Source organism: Euleptes europaea, chromosome 14 (assembly GCF_029931775.1).
Source record: "Euleptes europaea isolate rEulEur1 chromosome 14, rEulEur1.hap1, whole genome shotgun sequence".
Classification (NCBI taxonomy): Eukaryota; Metazoa; Chordata; class Lepidosauria; order Squamata; family Sphaerodactylidae; genus Euleptes; species Euleptes europaea.
This window is the reverse complement of record NC_079325.1, coordinates 52,329,203-52,346,580: the sequence shown is the minus strand read 5'-3', so window position 1 is coordinate 52,346,580 and position 17,378 is coordinate 52,329,203. Positions and strand designations below refer to the sequence as shown.

Below are 17,378 nucleotides of genomic sequence, written 5' to 3'. Positions count from 1 at the left end.
TTCTCTCCAGGATCAGAGGAGCATGTCTATTGTATTAGGTGCTGTGGAACACAGGCAGGATAATGCTTTAGATGCTGGACATGATGGGCCTTGGTCTGATCCAGCATGGCCTTTCTTACGTTCCTCCTATCAGACCCCATGCACATGCTTGCTATCCCATTACTGACTCTCTGACTCCCTCAACTTCTCCCCTCTCTTTACTCTTTGCCCCTCAGCCTCCAGCTGCAGATCCTAGAATGTCATGAAATGGCAGCAAATTGCCAACAAGATCCCGGATATGTGGCTGTTCTGGTGAGGCTAAAGTTCATGAAAGAGAGCAGGGGGTGGGCTTGAAAAGATGTCTGGATCGTCATCTGAAATTATGAATCGATATTTGAAGGGGAGAGGGAGGGAAATCCTGTGGGGAGGTGAAATCTTCCTTTAGTAGGAGACAGGTTGACCAAGAATGGGGTAGGGGAAGATTTGAAACATTTAGGAGCAGCTTACAATCTCATTCCCTTCCTCTTCCCACAATAGACACCTTGTGAGGTAGGTGGGGCTGAGAGAGTTCAGAGAGAACAGTGACTAGCACCCAACTCATTTTTAGGGTTGCCAACCTCCAGGTACCAGCCGATGGAGATCAGTTCTCCTGGAGAAAATTGCCACTTTGGCAATTGGACTCTATGGCATTGAAGTCCCTCCCCAAACCCAGCTCTCCTCAGGCTCCACCCCAAAAACCTCCTGCCGGTGGTGAAGAGGGACCTGGCAACCGTACTCATTTTGCTGCCCCAAGCAGTTATGTGGGTGGTTTGGCTGGAGAACCAGCCCTGAGGCAGTAGGCAGGCAGTCCAGGGGCACAGGAATACCTGTTCAGCTGCCCCACCCTAGAACCTATCTCTACTGGCCAGACCACCTCTTAAAAACACTTTTCCGGCACGCTCTAAACTCAAGACACATTTTCTGTCTCCTGCCCACAGTTCAAACTGCAGGGCTTGGCATAAATTCCAGTGGGCAACAGCCATCAAGGAGCATAAAGCAAGATACTGTTGTTCACCAGCGAGCATCACAACAGAGAGGGTGGATGGGTGAGGGCAGAATCAAAGAACACGTTTAAATCAATGCAGTAACGATCAAACAATGCATGTGCTTCTGTGTTGAGGTAATGGAACAGTATCTCTGTCGATTACGCAGAGGGTTTAAAGGCACAGCCTCCCACACACCCCTCCCCTTGATCTCCATACCAGCTAGATAAACCTTCCCGTTATCCCAGTTTACTCTATGGGGCTCAGAGTCAACACAACCTTCTAAACAACAGAGGTCCCCCTTTCCCAAATGTCTGCCCGCCCGGGGGTTGTGGGCACCTCCAAGACACCCTGCAGAAAGGGGATTTTATTAAGATGTTCTTGTTGTTGGCTCTAACAATGTTTTTAAAGTTTCTTGCTGTAATGGGCAGACCGTGGTGGAAGATTATTTTGTGAATCCTTACTTCAGTCCCTGTGAGAGACGCTGCTAGAACGCCCTCTTTAAAGACCGGTGACACAGGGAGCAATCCTAAACAGGTTTACTTGAAAGTAAGGCCCATGTAATTCAGCATAGCTTACTCTCAGGTAAGAAGACTGCTGCAATCCTATGCAAGTCTACTCAGAACCCTGCTGAGGTTTATTCAATGGGCCTCACTCTGAAGAGAGTGTTCACAGGGCTGCCCTGTAAGGCTGCAGTCCTAGGCATGTTTATCTGGGAGGTAAAGGCCTTGAATAAAGTAGGACTTCACCTTCAGAAGTTTGCACAACAAAATGGACAGACAATGGGATGGCCACGGGCAATTGATGCATGTGTCACTGCAATGAAGTTCTAAACCCAGTTCTGCCCACTTTCTGTTTCTTTCCTGGACCACATATTTAGTACTTGAGGAAACTGGATAGGTAGCTAATCTCTCTTTAGGGTTGTCAACCTCCAGGTCATGGCTGGAGATCTCCTGGGATCTCTCAGATTATAACTGATTTCCTGGGATTATAACTGATCTCCAGGTGACTGACAGAGATCAGTTCACCTGGAGAAAATGGACATTTTGGAAGGTGGACTCTATGGCATTATAAAAAGGTAGTCCCCTGTGCAAGCCCAGGGTCATTACTGACCCATGGGGTGACGTCACATCCTGACGATTACTAAGCAGACTATGTTTTATGGCAGGGGTGGGGAACGTCAGGCCCGGGGGCCTTATAAGGCCCGCGAAATCATTTGATCTGGCCCTTCATGGGTCCTGGCAGCTCTCTAGCTCAGGATGCTGCCCTGCCTGAATCTCTTGGGCCCAGCTGGGGACAGCAGAGCTCAAAAGCAAGTCGCTCTATTTGGCAGACACTTGGAGCCATCTCTGGTCCTGCCTCTTGGCTAAATGTTTGACCAAATATAGCAGGCTAATTTTTAAGTTGATAATTTTGTATGGCCCCCGAATGATGTTATAAATATCCAAATGGCCCTTGGCAGAAAAAAGGTTCCCCACCCGTTTTATGGGGTGGTTTGCCATTGCCTTCCCCAGTCATCTACACTTTACCCCCAGCAAGCTGGGTACTCATTTTACCGACCTCGGAAGGATGGAAGGCGGAGTCAACCTTGAGCAAGACACCTGAAACCAACTTCTGACTGAAACCGACTGATACCTATTCTCTCCAGGATCAGATGAGCATGTCTATTATATTAGGTGCTTTGGAACACAGGCAGGACAATGCTGCTGCAGCCATCTTATTTGTTGGCTTCCTAGAGGCACCTGGTTGGCCACTGTGAGAACAGACTGTTGGACTTGATGGACCTTGGTCTGACCCGGCATGGCTTTTCTTATGTTCTTATGACTCCTGTTGGAATCAAACTCAGGTCGTGAGCAGAGCTTTTGACTGCAGTACTGCAGCTTACCACTCCATGCTACGGGACTCCGTGCTATGGGACTCCGTGCTATGGGACTCCACTATGGCATTATACCCCATTGAAATCCCTCCCCTCTGCAAACTCCACCCTCCTCAGGCTTCACCCCCAAACCTCCAAGTATTTCCCAACCTGGAGCTGGCAACCCTATCTCTCTTCCCCCTACCAGAGCCACTGAGAACCAACCAATGCCTTCTGGCATTTTCAAACATCAGCCAGCCCTCTTCTTCCAGCACTGTTCACTTATGCCCTCCCCAACCCCATCCCGTCTTCTCTATGTTTGATTTCCAGGAAAACTGTGGCCAGCCAGGTGGGTTTGAAGGAACCTTTCTTTGGTGAAGTAGCCATATAATCTCCATCCCTATCAGGTGGGATTTATGATACCCGCTCACTAGAGATCCAATGGGATGAAGCTGGTGCCCTCTACATTAAGCCTTTTTCTGTTTCCTCTATCAGCTCTCCCTGTTGTCTCAGATCCTTGGATTCTCTGAGAGATGTTATGTTTGTGATCACTGAGTTTTCAGTAAGGCAGCCACTTTTCAGCATGAATAAACCTAAAAATAAATAAATAGACTGTTTCAAGAATCCTGGAGAGGCTGGTAACAGAACAAGAAGCAAACGCTAGTCAATCTGAACAGGATCAAGGCACTGGTAGGAAATGGAATAATTAAGTACCCTAAGGTCAAGAGACAACATGCACAAGTGGCCAAAATGAAAATTAAGTATAAATGACCTTATGAAAATGTATCTAATATATTTATTACAGCAAAAACCAACAACTTGTCTAAGGCCCTAATATAGCCTCTATATTTCTGTTTTACATATGAACATATAACACAAACAAATACAAAATAAAAACCAAACATTTCGACCAAAAGTGCGACCATACACATTTCGGCCATGTGGCCTTCTTCAGTGGTCTACATACATAAAAATATATATCAGTATACCAATCTTTATGACTGAGTTTAAAATGGTGTTTATCAAATATAAAGTAAAACTATGCAGGTTATGCTTTTTCAGTTATAGGCTTCAATAAGTCAGAAAATTTAATTTCTTTTATAAAATCTCTTGAATTGGGAGATACTGAATTCCTTGCCTGTAATTTTGCAATAATCAAAGTATCCCAGTCATAAAGATGTCTCAAATCGGAATACATTCAACAGTATACATGATTTATAAAAGGTTTTATAACAGCATAAGATCATTTATATTTTCATAAGATCATTTATACTTAGTTTTCATTTTGGCCCCTTGTGCATGTTGTCTCTTGATCTTAGGGTACTTAATTCTTCTGTTTTGGGGATTAAATTATTTCCCCCTTTTTGTTGTGGGCAGATTGGTAGGAAATAGCTCTTCTCCTACCATTTCCCCCCAAATACTCATGGCGGATTGAAAAGAAAGGCAGATGCCTGAGCCACAAAGGGTTAATCCCGCTGCCTGTCAGCCTGCTGGGGTAATGAATAATAATGACAGATTTAATAGGGAATTGTCTGCATAAAGATGAGCTTTCTGCTAATACTCATGCACCTGAGCCTTAAACATACAATCCCACCCTCTTCATTTTCCCCTGCGCGCCCCCCCTCACCGGTCCCCACTCCCTGGGGAGAGACAAATCAATGATGTAATGTCTCAGCTCTACTGAATCAGGGAGGAGAGCAGCGTGGAGGCCCCAGTGTGATGCTCCGGGCAAATGTGGCGGAGAGGTTCCCAGGTTCCCATGGGGTCACTAAGCAGCTAGTGAATGTATTGTGTTTTGGCTGGCTGAAGAGGCAGAAGGACACTCACCCGTATGCACAGAAACATCCTCTACTATGGCCTCAGGGCTACCAGGGAATCACACCTCAAGTGGTATACTACGTTTAGCATGGGTGGATGGGCCCTTTAATTCACTGGGGAAGTCCTTGGTGGGCTGCTGGAGAGACCCAACGTGATGTAGCGGTTAAGAGCGGTGGTTTGGAGTGGTGGACTCTAATCTGAAGAACCGGGTTTGATTCCCCACTCCTCAACATGAGCGGCAGATGCTAATCTGGTGAACCGAGTTGGTTTCCCCACTCCTACACATGAAGCCAGCTGGGTGACCTTGGGCTAATCACAACTCTCTCAGCCCCACCTACCTCACAGGGTTTCTGTTGTGGGGAGGGGAAGGGAAAGTGATTGTAAGCCAGTTTGATTTTTCCTTAAGTGGTAGAGAAAGTTGGCATATAAAAACCAACTTTTCTGCTGCTGCCGCTGCCGCACTAGAGAGCCATAGGTGGCCAGGAAGAAACAGTGCAAAGTGGCCCAGGCAGTACTGGAAGAGCCATGGAGGCTGCATGGCTCTGGCAATAGTGAAAATGGGTGTCCTTGGCTGGAGGATGGGGGGGGGGCATGCAGGAACGGCAACATCACATCATTTCTGGCCAAAAAAATCCCCCAAAGTGATGTCACCACATTATGTGACACTAGGAATCCTCACAATCTCTAGAGAGCTAGCGTGGTGTAGCGGTTAAGAGCGGTGGTTTGGAGTGGTGGACTCTGAACTGGAGAACAGGGTTTGATTCCCCACTCCTCCACATGAGCAGCGGAGGCTAATCTGGTGAACTAGATTTGTTTCCCCACTCCTACACATGAAGCCAGCTGGGTGACCTTGGGCTAGTCACAGCTGTCTTAGAGCTCTCTCAGCCCCACCTACCTCACAGGGTGTCTGTTGTGGGGAGTGGAAGGGAAGGTGATTGCAAGCTAGTTTGATTCTTCCTTAAGTCAGCATTTAAAAACCAATACTTCTTCTGGGTTCTTAACCATAGCATATATCATGGGGATTTCTAGAGCATCACCCAACGTCACATCTGGTTTTTAGGCCGTTTGCATAGTCTTTGTGGTGTGATGCTTCCCCCCCCCATTCCCCCCCATTCCCCCCCCCACACCTCAGTGAGAACTAATGGAGGGACGGGGAGCGCCGTGGGGCATTCCCTGCTGGACGTGGGCAAACAGCAACCCTAGTATCAGCTCTGCCGATATTGCAGGCAATTGCCCACCAATCCAAGCGACCTGGCAACCTTACTGCTATGGCGTCATTATTTTACTTTAGTTAAGTCACACATTATCAATTGTTTCCAATGTATGTAATGAGAATTATAGCAAGGTACATTATTTTTCAAATCTGAATTTCTATACCATCATATTGCAAAGTGCCTTAGCCGACTTCCAGAAATAGAAATGCATCACACATTAAAATACTCAGTTAGACCAATGGAACAGAAAGCAAAACAGAGTCCCATAAGAGTTACTTACAACTCGTTATAATTTCAGGTTGCAGCAAGCCCTAAAAGCCATGGTGTTCAAAATCAATGCTAATCCTTCCATCTCCAAGCAGTTCCTGAAATGCCATTCTGCAAAGGAAGTTTTGCACATAGGGTGGCCAGCTCCAGGTTGGGAAATACCTGGATATTTTGGGGGTGGAGCCTGAGGAAGGCAGGGTTTGGATAGGGGAGGGACTTCAATGCCATAGAGTCCAATTGCCAAAGCGGCCATTTTCTCCAGGGGAACTGATCTCTGTCACCTGGAGATCAGTTGTAATAGCAGGAGATCTCCAGCCACCACCTGGAGGTTGGCAACCCTACTTGTGCGGCTTTCTTTTTACAAAATGGATTAAAAGAATTCTTACCTAGGAATTCTCAGCCTAATTTTGCAAGGTGGCTTCCAAATAAATACTTAAAATCACACCTATAAACCGGTCAACAAATCAAATAAAGCAAGATAGAACAGTAATTAAGAATAGTCCGTCCACAGCAAATAACAATAATAGTCATGATCTAGTCAGTCCAACATACATTACAATGGCTCGGGTGAATGGAAAAGACCGCTCGGCACCTAAAACTCAAAAAGAATAGGCACAGCTGTGGAGAAAAGGATTCTACAGTGAGGGTGCCACCCCAGAAAAGACCCTCAGGTGGCCAGCCACCAAACCTTTGACCATATGGACGCCTGAAGCAGAGCCTTTAATTCTTGGCCTGATCTTAATTCTTAATTAGGGTTGCCAGGTCCCTCTTCGCCACCGGTGGGAAGTTTTGGGGAGGAGCCTGAAGAGGGCGGGGTTTGGGGAGGGGAGGGACTTCAGTGCCATAGAGAACAATTACCTTCAATGTTAATCCCTTGTCTATCTACTTTGCTGGTTAATGGCTGTAATAAATTGAGTAAAATTACCATAGCAGCCATTTTCTCCAGGGGAACTGATCTCTATCGGCTGGAGATCAGTTGTAATAGCAGGCGATCTCCAGCTAGTACCTGGAGGTTGGCAACCCTATTCTTAATTCTTAGCTGGGTCAGTAATGTTGGAGGGGTCCACAACTAAGAAGGCCCTGGCAATGGCCATTTAGGTATCTATCCAATGGCTAGAAACCCTAAGCAGGGGCCTCTCCCTCTAATCTTAAGGGACAGGAGCGCTCCTACAGAGCAAGAAAGTTGCTCGTGGTATTCCAGGACGGATTCTGAAAATGGGAACGATAACTGTGAGGGGCGACACAATGCTCAAGGCCCGTGCAGAGGTGGCTTTAGAGGCTCTGGCTCTTCCCCACAAAGTGCCCCTTCAGCATTAAAAATGTATGGAAGTCACAGGTCCAGGGCCTCGGGCCTTCCCAGGGGCTGGCTTAGGCCGCAGCAGATGTCGCCATGACAACCCCCTCCTCAGCCCCAGAAGCTCCTGCCTCTTTCAGGGCGAAAGATCCCTTTTCGAGGCCAGTTTCTCTCTGGGCTGGGGCAAAGCCTGCTTGGTCAGCCACCACCACACAAGAGGACGGAGCTGTGTGTAGGCAGGCAGTTTGTTTGGAGTGGGGGGAGGGATCATATCCCCCTAGGCTTGCCAAACTCCAGGTACTAGCCGGCGATCTCCTGCTATTACCACTGATCTCCAGCCAATAGGGATCAGTTCACCTGGAGAAAAAGGCCGTTTTGCCAATTGGACTCTATGGCATTGAAGTCCCTCCCCAATCCCCACCCCTTCAGGCTCCACCCCAAAAACCTCCCACCGGTGGTGAAGAGGGACCTGGCTACTCTATTACCCCCCCCCAGCATTTCACATATTACAACGGAAATTTTTGTCCACTGATCTCAAATCAAGGATCAGAGCCTGAACTAGGGTTGCCAGGTCCCTCTTTGCCAATGGCGGGAGGTTTTTGGGGCAGAGCCTGAAGAGGGTGGGGTTGGGGGAGGGGCGTCAATGCCATAGAGTCCAATTGCCAAAGCAGCCATTTTCTCCAGGTGAACTGATCTCTATCGGCTGGAGATCAGGTGTAATAGCAGATCTCCAGCTAGTACCTGGAGGTTGGCAACCCTCGCCCAAACTCATTCTCTCCCCTAAACCAACCTAGTGCTTGTATCTGAAAGCTATATGTTGTATTCATTTTCCTTAGGGTTGCCAACCTCCAAACCTTGCCCTCCTCAGGCTCTACCCTCAAAACCTCCTGCTGGTAGCAAAGAGGGACCCGGCAACCCTAATTTCCCTTGTAGTGATGGACATTAAATTTTTGTTCCCCCACCGGGCTTCCCACCAATTTGACTTCTTAAGACCCTGAGAAGGAAGCGGGACCCTGCCGAGTGATAAATGTAACAATTTCGACTCACCTACGCATCTGCAAAAAAAGCAAAAATAAGGTTTACCAGAGGTCAGGGACCTCGAATCTGGACATGCCCTGGTTAAACGGAGAGACAGAGCAGAGCATATGGGGTTGAGGGAATGTGCCTGCCACATTTACCTTCCCTTTTGTTCACCCCCAAAGACATCTTTCTGCGGGCGACCCATGTGGAGGACAATTTTCTCTCCAGCCTTCTGCATTTCTCTCCCCCGCCCCCACTTTCTAAGGGACCTCCTGTGGAGAATGACAAGGGAGGCTGGAGGAACGTGACAGTAGGCAAGGTGGGAGGCTGGGTGACCTTGCTGCGATACAAAACAAAAAGGCCAAGAAGGAACAAAGAGAGGAAAAGGGAGACTGAAGGGCGGAGAACACCCAGCAACAAAATATCTCCCAGTTATTTACTATCTAATCGCCAGCCATTGCATCATTGTTAACGGGAGACAGGCTTCTCTCCCTTCCCCAAAACCCAAGAGTGTGTTTGCTTGTTTGACTCCCCCATCCCCAATCATTCACATGGATCTCTTGGGAGAGAGAGGCATCCCCTTCTAACCCTGCCCTTCCTAACCTCCTCCTCCACCAGCCTAAAAAGACGGAGGATGAACTGCGTCGGAGACCTCGGCCGTCACCTTTCCCATCCACAAGCGGAGAGGAGGCCTCTGCTCTGACCTCTCTCTTGCAAGCACAGCATACGCAGGCAGATAAGGGGGTGTAAAGGAGGTTGGGGGTGGAAGCAGGGACGTGGAGGGCACCCCTGCCTAATATCCAGGACTAAAACCTGCCCAACTGAATTGCCAATGGGGAAAAAAATTAAAATACACACTTGGAGCCAAGGAAGCCAACAGCTGGTCTCTGAAAAACCATACAGATGTACTGATTTATTTATTTTTGGCACACCAGCAAAAAAGTACAAGAGAGCTTTAAAGTGATTTTAGTGGTATGTACAAACACATTCCTCAAGCATCATAAGAACATAAGAAAGACTATGCTGCATCAGATCAAGGTCCATCAAGTCCAGCAGTCTGTTCACACAGTGGCTAACCAGGTTACCCTGGGCTGCGCATAGGTGAATGTCACACTGCTTGCATGCACTGACAAACTGCTTCCAAAAGTACTGGAAATGTGTTGTTTTAAAAGAGCTGAAATTCTCAGAAACCCAAACACTACATGTGATACTGAGCCACATGCACAAAATGTTATGTACATCTGTTTCATAATTCATCAACAGGCCCTTTGGTCTCACAATGAACCAAAGTGGTCACTGGCATTAAGAGCATGCAAAGTTTGTTTTTTAACTGCATGGGCCGAAGTGTTCTGCCCCTGCTAAAGAATTCTGTGCAATTCAAAAGCTCGCACTGTTCATACAGACAGGACCAGTCCAACAGAAAGCCTAGATCATACCTGTGAGTCACTCCCCCCACCCAATATAATTTTGGTATTCTCTTTTGGTCAAGAAACAGATCCCATCCTTCAGCTCTGATCCAAAGAAGCAACAAGGAGCCAAAGTAGCAAGATGAGAGTCTGAAGCTTCTTTGGAAGACCAAAGCAAGGGGATATGGCACCTTTCTTTTAAAATAGCTGAGAAGAGAGGGATCAGAGGGTCACTGAGATCTGAAAGTGGTGTTTCATGTTGCCACAGATAAGAGTCAAGTCATGGCTTTTTCAAAAGTGGGGGGAGCCAGCCAGGTACAGTGTTTTTTGTGGTGGGGGAGAATATTAATAAATGCACTGAAGAGATCTCCCAGAGAGGGCATGGGGCAGGGAGCACTTAGGCTTTTACACTGGTGCAGTGCCACCCATTCGGATACCTAGACGGAGATGGGTGCATGGGAGTGGGATGCGTGCGTACTGAATATACATCCATCCATCCGTCCGTTATCCCGCTCCAAATGCTGCATCTCTTCCCCGGGCTTCCATTGGCCAGAAATGATGTCATTGCTCCAAGCGCCAGGCGCATTGCGATTGGTGGGAAGAGGCAAGAGATGCTGCTGTCAGCTGGAAAGGGCCCGGTCATTCATGCAGAGTTCAGCACGAGGGGTTCAGGCAAAAAAATCAGTTAGGGATAAAAGCTTGTCCGGAGGGGCAGGTGGACGCCGGAGGAGGAGAGGACAAGCGGTGGCTTTGTTTTAACCACAAGGACACCATTGAAAAGTGCAGAATTCACCTGCACCACACCTTTATTAACCCTTGCTGAGCCACAGGGGCTGCTATGCATTCTGAATTCAGATCCACTCTAAAACCCAGCTCGAGAAGTTTGAGACAAGCGACTTTTTTTTTTTTTTTTTACACCAGGCCTGATTTCTTATGCTTTTGGGCCTTTTGTCTGAGCTGCAGTGGAAGGCTTAAGGGGCCAGACCGGATCACAAAGAAAGAAGTACACGAGGATAAACTTCGTGACAGAATTTGCCGGGAAAGCTCGCAACTTAAACCATGACGGCTCTTGCCAAGGGGATCACGATTAGCCGACAGTAACATGATTTTTACAAAGCGTTTTTGTCCCGCTGTTGATCCAGCCTGCCCAGAAAAGGCATGGCTGGGGGGCATTTTTTTTCTTGCACCCCAGGAGAATACCAATGAAGAAATGGCAATCAATGAGGTTAAGAATATTTACATGGCTGGATTCCCCCCTCCCATCTGATTACTTGAGATAATTTGTCTGGCCCTTTCTTCAAAGAGAGAGGTGCACACAATCATCCCCCCTCCCCCACACCACCATTTTAACCTCAGAACAAATCTGAGTTAGGTTAGGCTGAGAGGCAGTGTCTGGCCAACAGGCACCCAGTAAGCTTTGTGGCTGAACCAGGATTTGAACCCAGGTCTCCCTGTAGCTCTAACCCACGACGGCTTTGCACAGTGACAGCGCTTCAGGTAGTTATAAGCACTAACTCCAGTCGGACAATAAATACTGTCTCATGGTGGGGCAGAGTGAGTCAGGAGAACCAAACTCACATCCCTGTTAAGCCATGAAGTATACCCTGAAGCAACTTATTCTCTAGGGCTGGCCTGGTCATTAGACAAAAGGCAGCCAGATGACCAATATTTTTGCATGGATCCAATTTGGATTTCCTGCTTCATTCACCAAAATACCTTGGCCTGGCCCTGTCATTATGTCCCACCCTATCTAAAAAGGTGGCTTGGGGGAGAAATGAGATAATAAACATAGCCTGTAAACTATTCCTTTGGATAGGCTAAGAAAGCAATGCAAATGTTAGCAGCACATGGAGGATGAGGTCTGCACAGAGGCAGAATGTTGGGTTTTGCAGATTTCCCATTTGAGGATGTGTGGAGATTGTCAATGAAACATTTCCAAGGGGGGCGGGATAACATTGAGAAGAGCCCTGCTGGATCATGGCGACCCTGTTTCCAATAGTGGCCAAACAGACATTTTGGAGACCTGCAAGCAAAGCATGAAGACATTCATCTTCCTTTCCATAGCAAGTGGTGTTCAGGGGTCAAACTGCCTCTGAACATGGAGGTTCCCCTGAGCCACCATGGCTAATAGCTGTTGATAAGCTGACGCTCCATGAATTGGATGAGGAATGTGTTGGGATTGACAGGTCGCTGCCCTAGGCCCTCCCACTGATCTGCAGTCTGCTCAATGAGAGATTTTGGACTCCTGACAGGACCACGCTCCTGTCTGTACCAGCGTGGCTTGGCTGACGATCTCAACAGAAGGATGACCAATTCTGCGTATCCCACTACTGTGGAGCAGACTATCTCGCCCTGTGCTGTCATACCCACATTCTCCCTCTCATAGGATCACCTTCAGTACAATGGGGGCAAATTTTAAAGACATCTTTAGATAGGAAGCAGTCGCAAAGAGCCGCAGATGAGAGGCTCCTTGTCTCCTCCTGGCGTGCCTTCCGTTCTTCCCTCTTTGCATTAAGTGGTATACAGAACATATTCATTATGGGCCACACGCAGGGTTGCCAGGTCCCTCTTTGCCACTGGTGGGAGGTTTTTGGGGCGGAGCCTGAGGAGGGCAGGGTTTGAGGAGGGTAGAGACTTCAATGCATAGAGTCCAATTGCCAAAGCGGCCATTTTCTCCAGGTGAACTGATCTCTATCGGCTAGAGATCAGTTGTAAAAGCAGATCTCCAGATAGTATCTGGAGGCTGGCAACCCTAGCCACACAACTCTTGACAGTGACTGGAACTTTAGGTGGGTCATTCGGTCCTTAGCTGCTGGCATGGGGCTTGATATAGATGGGGATCATAGCAGTTGTGGAATGGCAAATAGATTCTCCCCTCCTGTGCTATTTCCCTGGGGGAGAAATGCTCCTCTACCGGGCTGCTTTAAGCCACGGTAAAGGGGAATAAAAAGACCAGTACCCATATTGTGCATCCCCTCACCCTTTTTTGCCATCAAGTTGCCTCTGACTCATGGCGACCCTGCAGGGTTTTCAAGGCAAGAGACATCCAGAGGTGGTTTGCCATTGCCTGCCTCTGAATAGAGACACTGGACTTCCTTGATGGTCTCCCATCCAAGTACTAACCAGGGCCAACCTTGCTTAGCTGCTGAGATGTGACGAAACAGGCTATCCAAGTCAGAGCTTTTCCCCATTACAGGGGGTGGGGTGCTGAGTATTTTCCATTACAGAAATGTCAAAGGATAGAGAAGTAAATTAACCTCCCTCTTCTGCCAGCACCATGACCCCAGTCCATATCATAGACCCTGCATCCAAATTACACATGTGGAGCTCCAGCATCATATATAATAATGGGGAGGTTCATTTACGTTCTGCTCATCTGAGAGGGTCTGGGAAACCCTGCTGGGAAATAATTTGGGGTTATAACAAAGATGAATGGGGGGGTGTTTTGGAAATACTGTCCAGACGTGAATGAGTAGCAATACTGTCCTACTACAATGAGATTGCAGCCCTGATGTGAGAAACAGAAAGAATAACTCAATGCATACAAGCCGACCCTACACAACTAGGCTTTTCTGGAGGGGGGGGGGGAAGCAAGGATTACATGCATACATCATCAGTAGCGGGAGAGATGTGAGCAAGCTAATTCAGCACTGTTGCTTTCTGGTCCTTGTTCTCAGGATTACATCATGCTAAAGTAATCAATTCTCTCCCCCCCCCCCCCCAATCCAGAGACAGCGGAAGCCCTGCAATGTTGGAAATACATTTTGAAGTGGCAAAATAAGAACAGGGCACTTTTAAAGGAGGAACTAGACCCAAATAATTTCCCCATGGGGAAAAAACAATGAAGAATTTGCAGGACCCAACCCTTATTTTTAATTTGTCTATATCCCTGACAGGTACATTCTCTCCTTCATCCAGGGCTCGAGGCCTCAGTCCGGCTTCTGTCCATATCCCGTTTCCATAACCTGAACGCTCTCTCAGTTGCACACGCCACGGCTTCTGAGATGGCAAAGCGGTCCAGATGCATCCCAAAGTGGTAGGCTATGCACAGGTATTTCCTTAGCCCCCCACCCCTGCGCAGGCCTTGCATCCAGGCAACGTATGCAAAGGGAAGTAATGATAAGGAAAGCTCCTTTCATGCCCCCAGAACCTGCCTTGGCTCAGACTGCAAGACAGCCTGGCCCATCTGTGGACGATGCCTTCCTCGGGCAGCACAATTGGGCACCACAGCTTTGCCAGCTGCAGCAAGAGGATTAAGGAGCAGAGAAGAGTCATGCCAACAGGGCAGAGGAGCTCTTGGGGAGGGATAAGCCACAATGGGACTCCCTTGGTGAACTAGAATGGGGAATATGGGAGGGGGTGGGGAAAGAAAAGACCCCTGCCTTCCATTTTCCACCCCACATACAGAAGTGAGAAGTGGGTGGGGTTAATTCTGATGGACTTTTCCTCCCCTTGCAGCAGAGGCTGCGCACGCCCCCTTTCTCCAGCAGGTACAGCCCCTACTCTGTTTCAGTTACAGCTGGCACCAGCCAGGACTTGGCGGTAGCCAAGCCCCTGGCACAAGCCCCCCCCCCACCTGCCCTCACCTCTGCACAGCTGGCTGGCACTGTGGCTGGGAGGAAGGAGTGGGACCCCTTGCCCCTGTGCCCCCGAAGTCTGAGTCAGACTAAGAGGGGGCGGACCCCTTGCCAAGCCATGACTCATACCCCCCTCGCTGCAAACCTGATCCCAACAGAATCCCACCTCTGACAGATTCGGTTTCATACAATAAATGGGGAAAGAGAGCAGGTATCAAATAAGCCAAGTTTTTTTTTAAAGAAAGAAAATAATACAAGGGTCGTCCAGAGAATACCCATTCCTCAGTGGGAGTCAATGAATCTGCCTCCCCAATTAATTCCTTTTCCAAATGTGATTTCTGGAGCCAGATTTTGTGTGTGTGTGTGTGTGGGGGGAGGGAATCTGCACTTTGTAAAGAACAGACATAGGTTCAAGCCACCACCCCCTACCCCATTCCTGGATTTGAAAGGTCACGAAGGATCCCAATCTCAAAGCCCCCAATGAATGAATGAGGCAAAAGGAGACCCCATATTCACTCCTCCCCCCAAAAACAGCATTCTTGGAAGTCCTTATTCGTCTGCACATACATATTCTGTACAGGAGACATTGGAACTGCATGGGGGGGGGCATCCCACCGCATCGCACCCACACCCAGAAAGAATGAATGAATGGTGAGGAACAGGGGAATCCCAGAAAGGGAGAAACACAGGAGCCGGAGGAGAATCCCATCTGCACCCTTCAAAGATGCAGGGTAACTTGCAATGGCGGGGGCTGCACCCTTGCAGTAGAGATCCAGGTGTCCCCCCCCCCCCACAATGAACTTAGGGGAAGGAGCAGCTCCCAATTTGACGGGGGGGGGAGAACCGGGAGCCTCTCCCTCTCCACCTTTTGGGGTGGGGGGGGGCTCCCTTCTCTGCCCCTCCTGCTCGTCAGCCCCCGGGGGCGATCCAGGAGGCTGACGAGCAGGAGGGGCAGAGAAGGGAGCCCCCCCCCCCAAAAGGTAGAGAGGGAGAGGCTCCCCCCCCCCGTCAAATTGGGAGCTGCTCCTTCCCCTAGGTTTATTGTGGCCGGGGGGGGGAACACACCTGGATCTCTATTTCAAGGGAGCAGCCCCCGCCATTGCAAGTTACCCTGCACCTTTGCAGGGTGCAGATGGGATGCTCCTCCGGCCCCTGTGTTTCTCCCTTTCTGGGATTCCCCTGTCCCTCACCATTCATTCATTCATTCATTCATTCATTCATTCATTCATTCATTCTGGGTGTGGGTGCGATGCCCCCCTCCCGCACCCCACTCACCTGCACTTGCATGAAGGAGCCCCGGTAGAAGCAGCAGGCGGCGGCCGACAGGGCGCTCCAGAGGCTGCAGCGGTCCGTCATGGTGCCGGGTGCCGGCCGCCTGCCCAGCCGCAGCGCGCCTGCCCGCCGTGGCCGCTGCCGGCCTTTAACTTCAGCCGCCGCTTCCCCGATTACCTCATCGCCGGGCGGGGCCGGGGGCGGGGCCGCGAGGGGGGAGGGAGCGGAGCCCCCTCCCCACGGAGGAGCGCGGAGACGCACCGAAGCAAAGGGGGCGCGTGCTGGGGGGGGGCTTCCCTCTGGTCCCTCCCCTCCCCGGCTTCTTGGACTGACCTGACCCCCCCACCCCCGGGAGCCTCTCTGCCCCAGCTTGCCCTACCTGGTCTCCCCCCACCCACCCCCCAGCCCAACCTGCTTCTCCAGCCAGGGCCAGCCTGAAGAGGAAGAAGAGTTGGGTTTTCTATGCCGACTTTCTCTACCGCTTAAGGAAGAATCAAACCCGCTTGCAATCGCCTTCCCTTCCCCGCAACAGACACCCTGTAAGGTTGGTGGGGCTGAGAGTGTGTGACTGGCCCGAGGTCACCCAGCTGGCTTCGGGTGCGGGAGTGGGGAAACAAATCCAGTTCACCAGATGAGCCTCCGCCGCTCATGTGGAGGAGTGGGGAATCAAACCCGGTTCTCCAGATCAGAGTCCACTGCTCCAAACCACCATTTTTAGCCACTACACCATGCTGGGAGAAGCCACCTGGGCAGTTAATGCAGAACTGGAATGTTTTGCGCTGGGGGAGGGGGAGAAGCAAGCAGCCTGTGATCTTAGTGCCCTCTAAAGACCCTCCCCACTTGCCCCATCACAGAGGATGCTGAAGAGGGATGGTACCAAAGTTGTGCTCCAGCATCCTTTTCTGTGATGTGTGTGCGTGCACGTGCGCATGGGTGTCACACGCTTTCTTTAGACTGGAGTCCAGAAGCACCTTAGAGACCAGCAAGATGTTCAGGGTATGAGATTTTGAGAGTCCAAGTTCATCACCTTCTTTAGACTGTGCAGCGCAACCCTGACGGTGCTGCCTGGTTGTCACCCCATCGTCCTGAAAGTGACGGCTTAGCTCTCAAACCTGTTTTCCACCCAAGGCACTCAAAAGATGGCTTTGCACCCACTTATGAACCATTTGGGACCATATATCAAATGCTGACTAAAGTCAGAGAGGCATTCCTCATCAACCAAAAGGGAGACGGCAGCCAAGAAATGAGGAGATTGAGACTGGGAAGGGCAGCCATGAAGGAGCTAGAAAAGATTCTTAAGTGTAAGGGCTTGTTGCTGGCAACCAAGATCAAGTTAATTCATACCATCATATTCCCTATTACTATGTACGGGTGTGAAAGCTGGACATTAAAGAAAGCTGATAGGAAGAAAGTAGATTCCTTTGAAATGTGGTGTTGGAGGAGAGGGTTATGGATACCCTGGACTGCCAAAAAAACAAACAAATCAGTGGGTTCTAGATCAAATCAAGCCTGAACTGACCCTAGAAGCTAAAATGACTAAACTGAGGCTATCATATTTTGGTCACATGAAGACAAGAGTCACTGGAAAAGACAATCATGCTAGGAAAAGTTGAAGGCAGCAGGAAAAGAGGAAGACCCAACAAGAGATGGATGG

General features: G+C 49.3%; 1 protein-coding gene across 1 annotated transcript in view; it reads right to left on the bottom strand.

Moving 5' to 3' along the window:
- The window catches only part of SH2D3C (SH2 domain containing 3C), a 39,515-nt gene extending 23,692 nt beyond the window's left edge, over positions 1-15,823 (bottom strand). The window contains exon 1 of the mRNA XM_056860256.1: positions 15,728-15,823. Coding sequence (XP_056716234.1) covers positions 15,728-15,808 — 81 coding nt within the window. The 5' untranslated portion in view covers positions 15,809-15,823. The remainder of the gene's footprint in view (positions 1-15,727) is intronic.
- Positions 15,824-17,378: the final 1,555 nt, after the last annotated feature.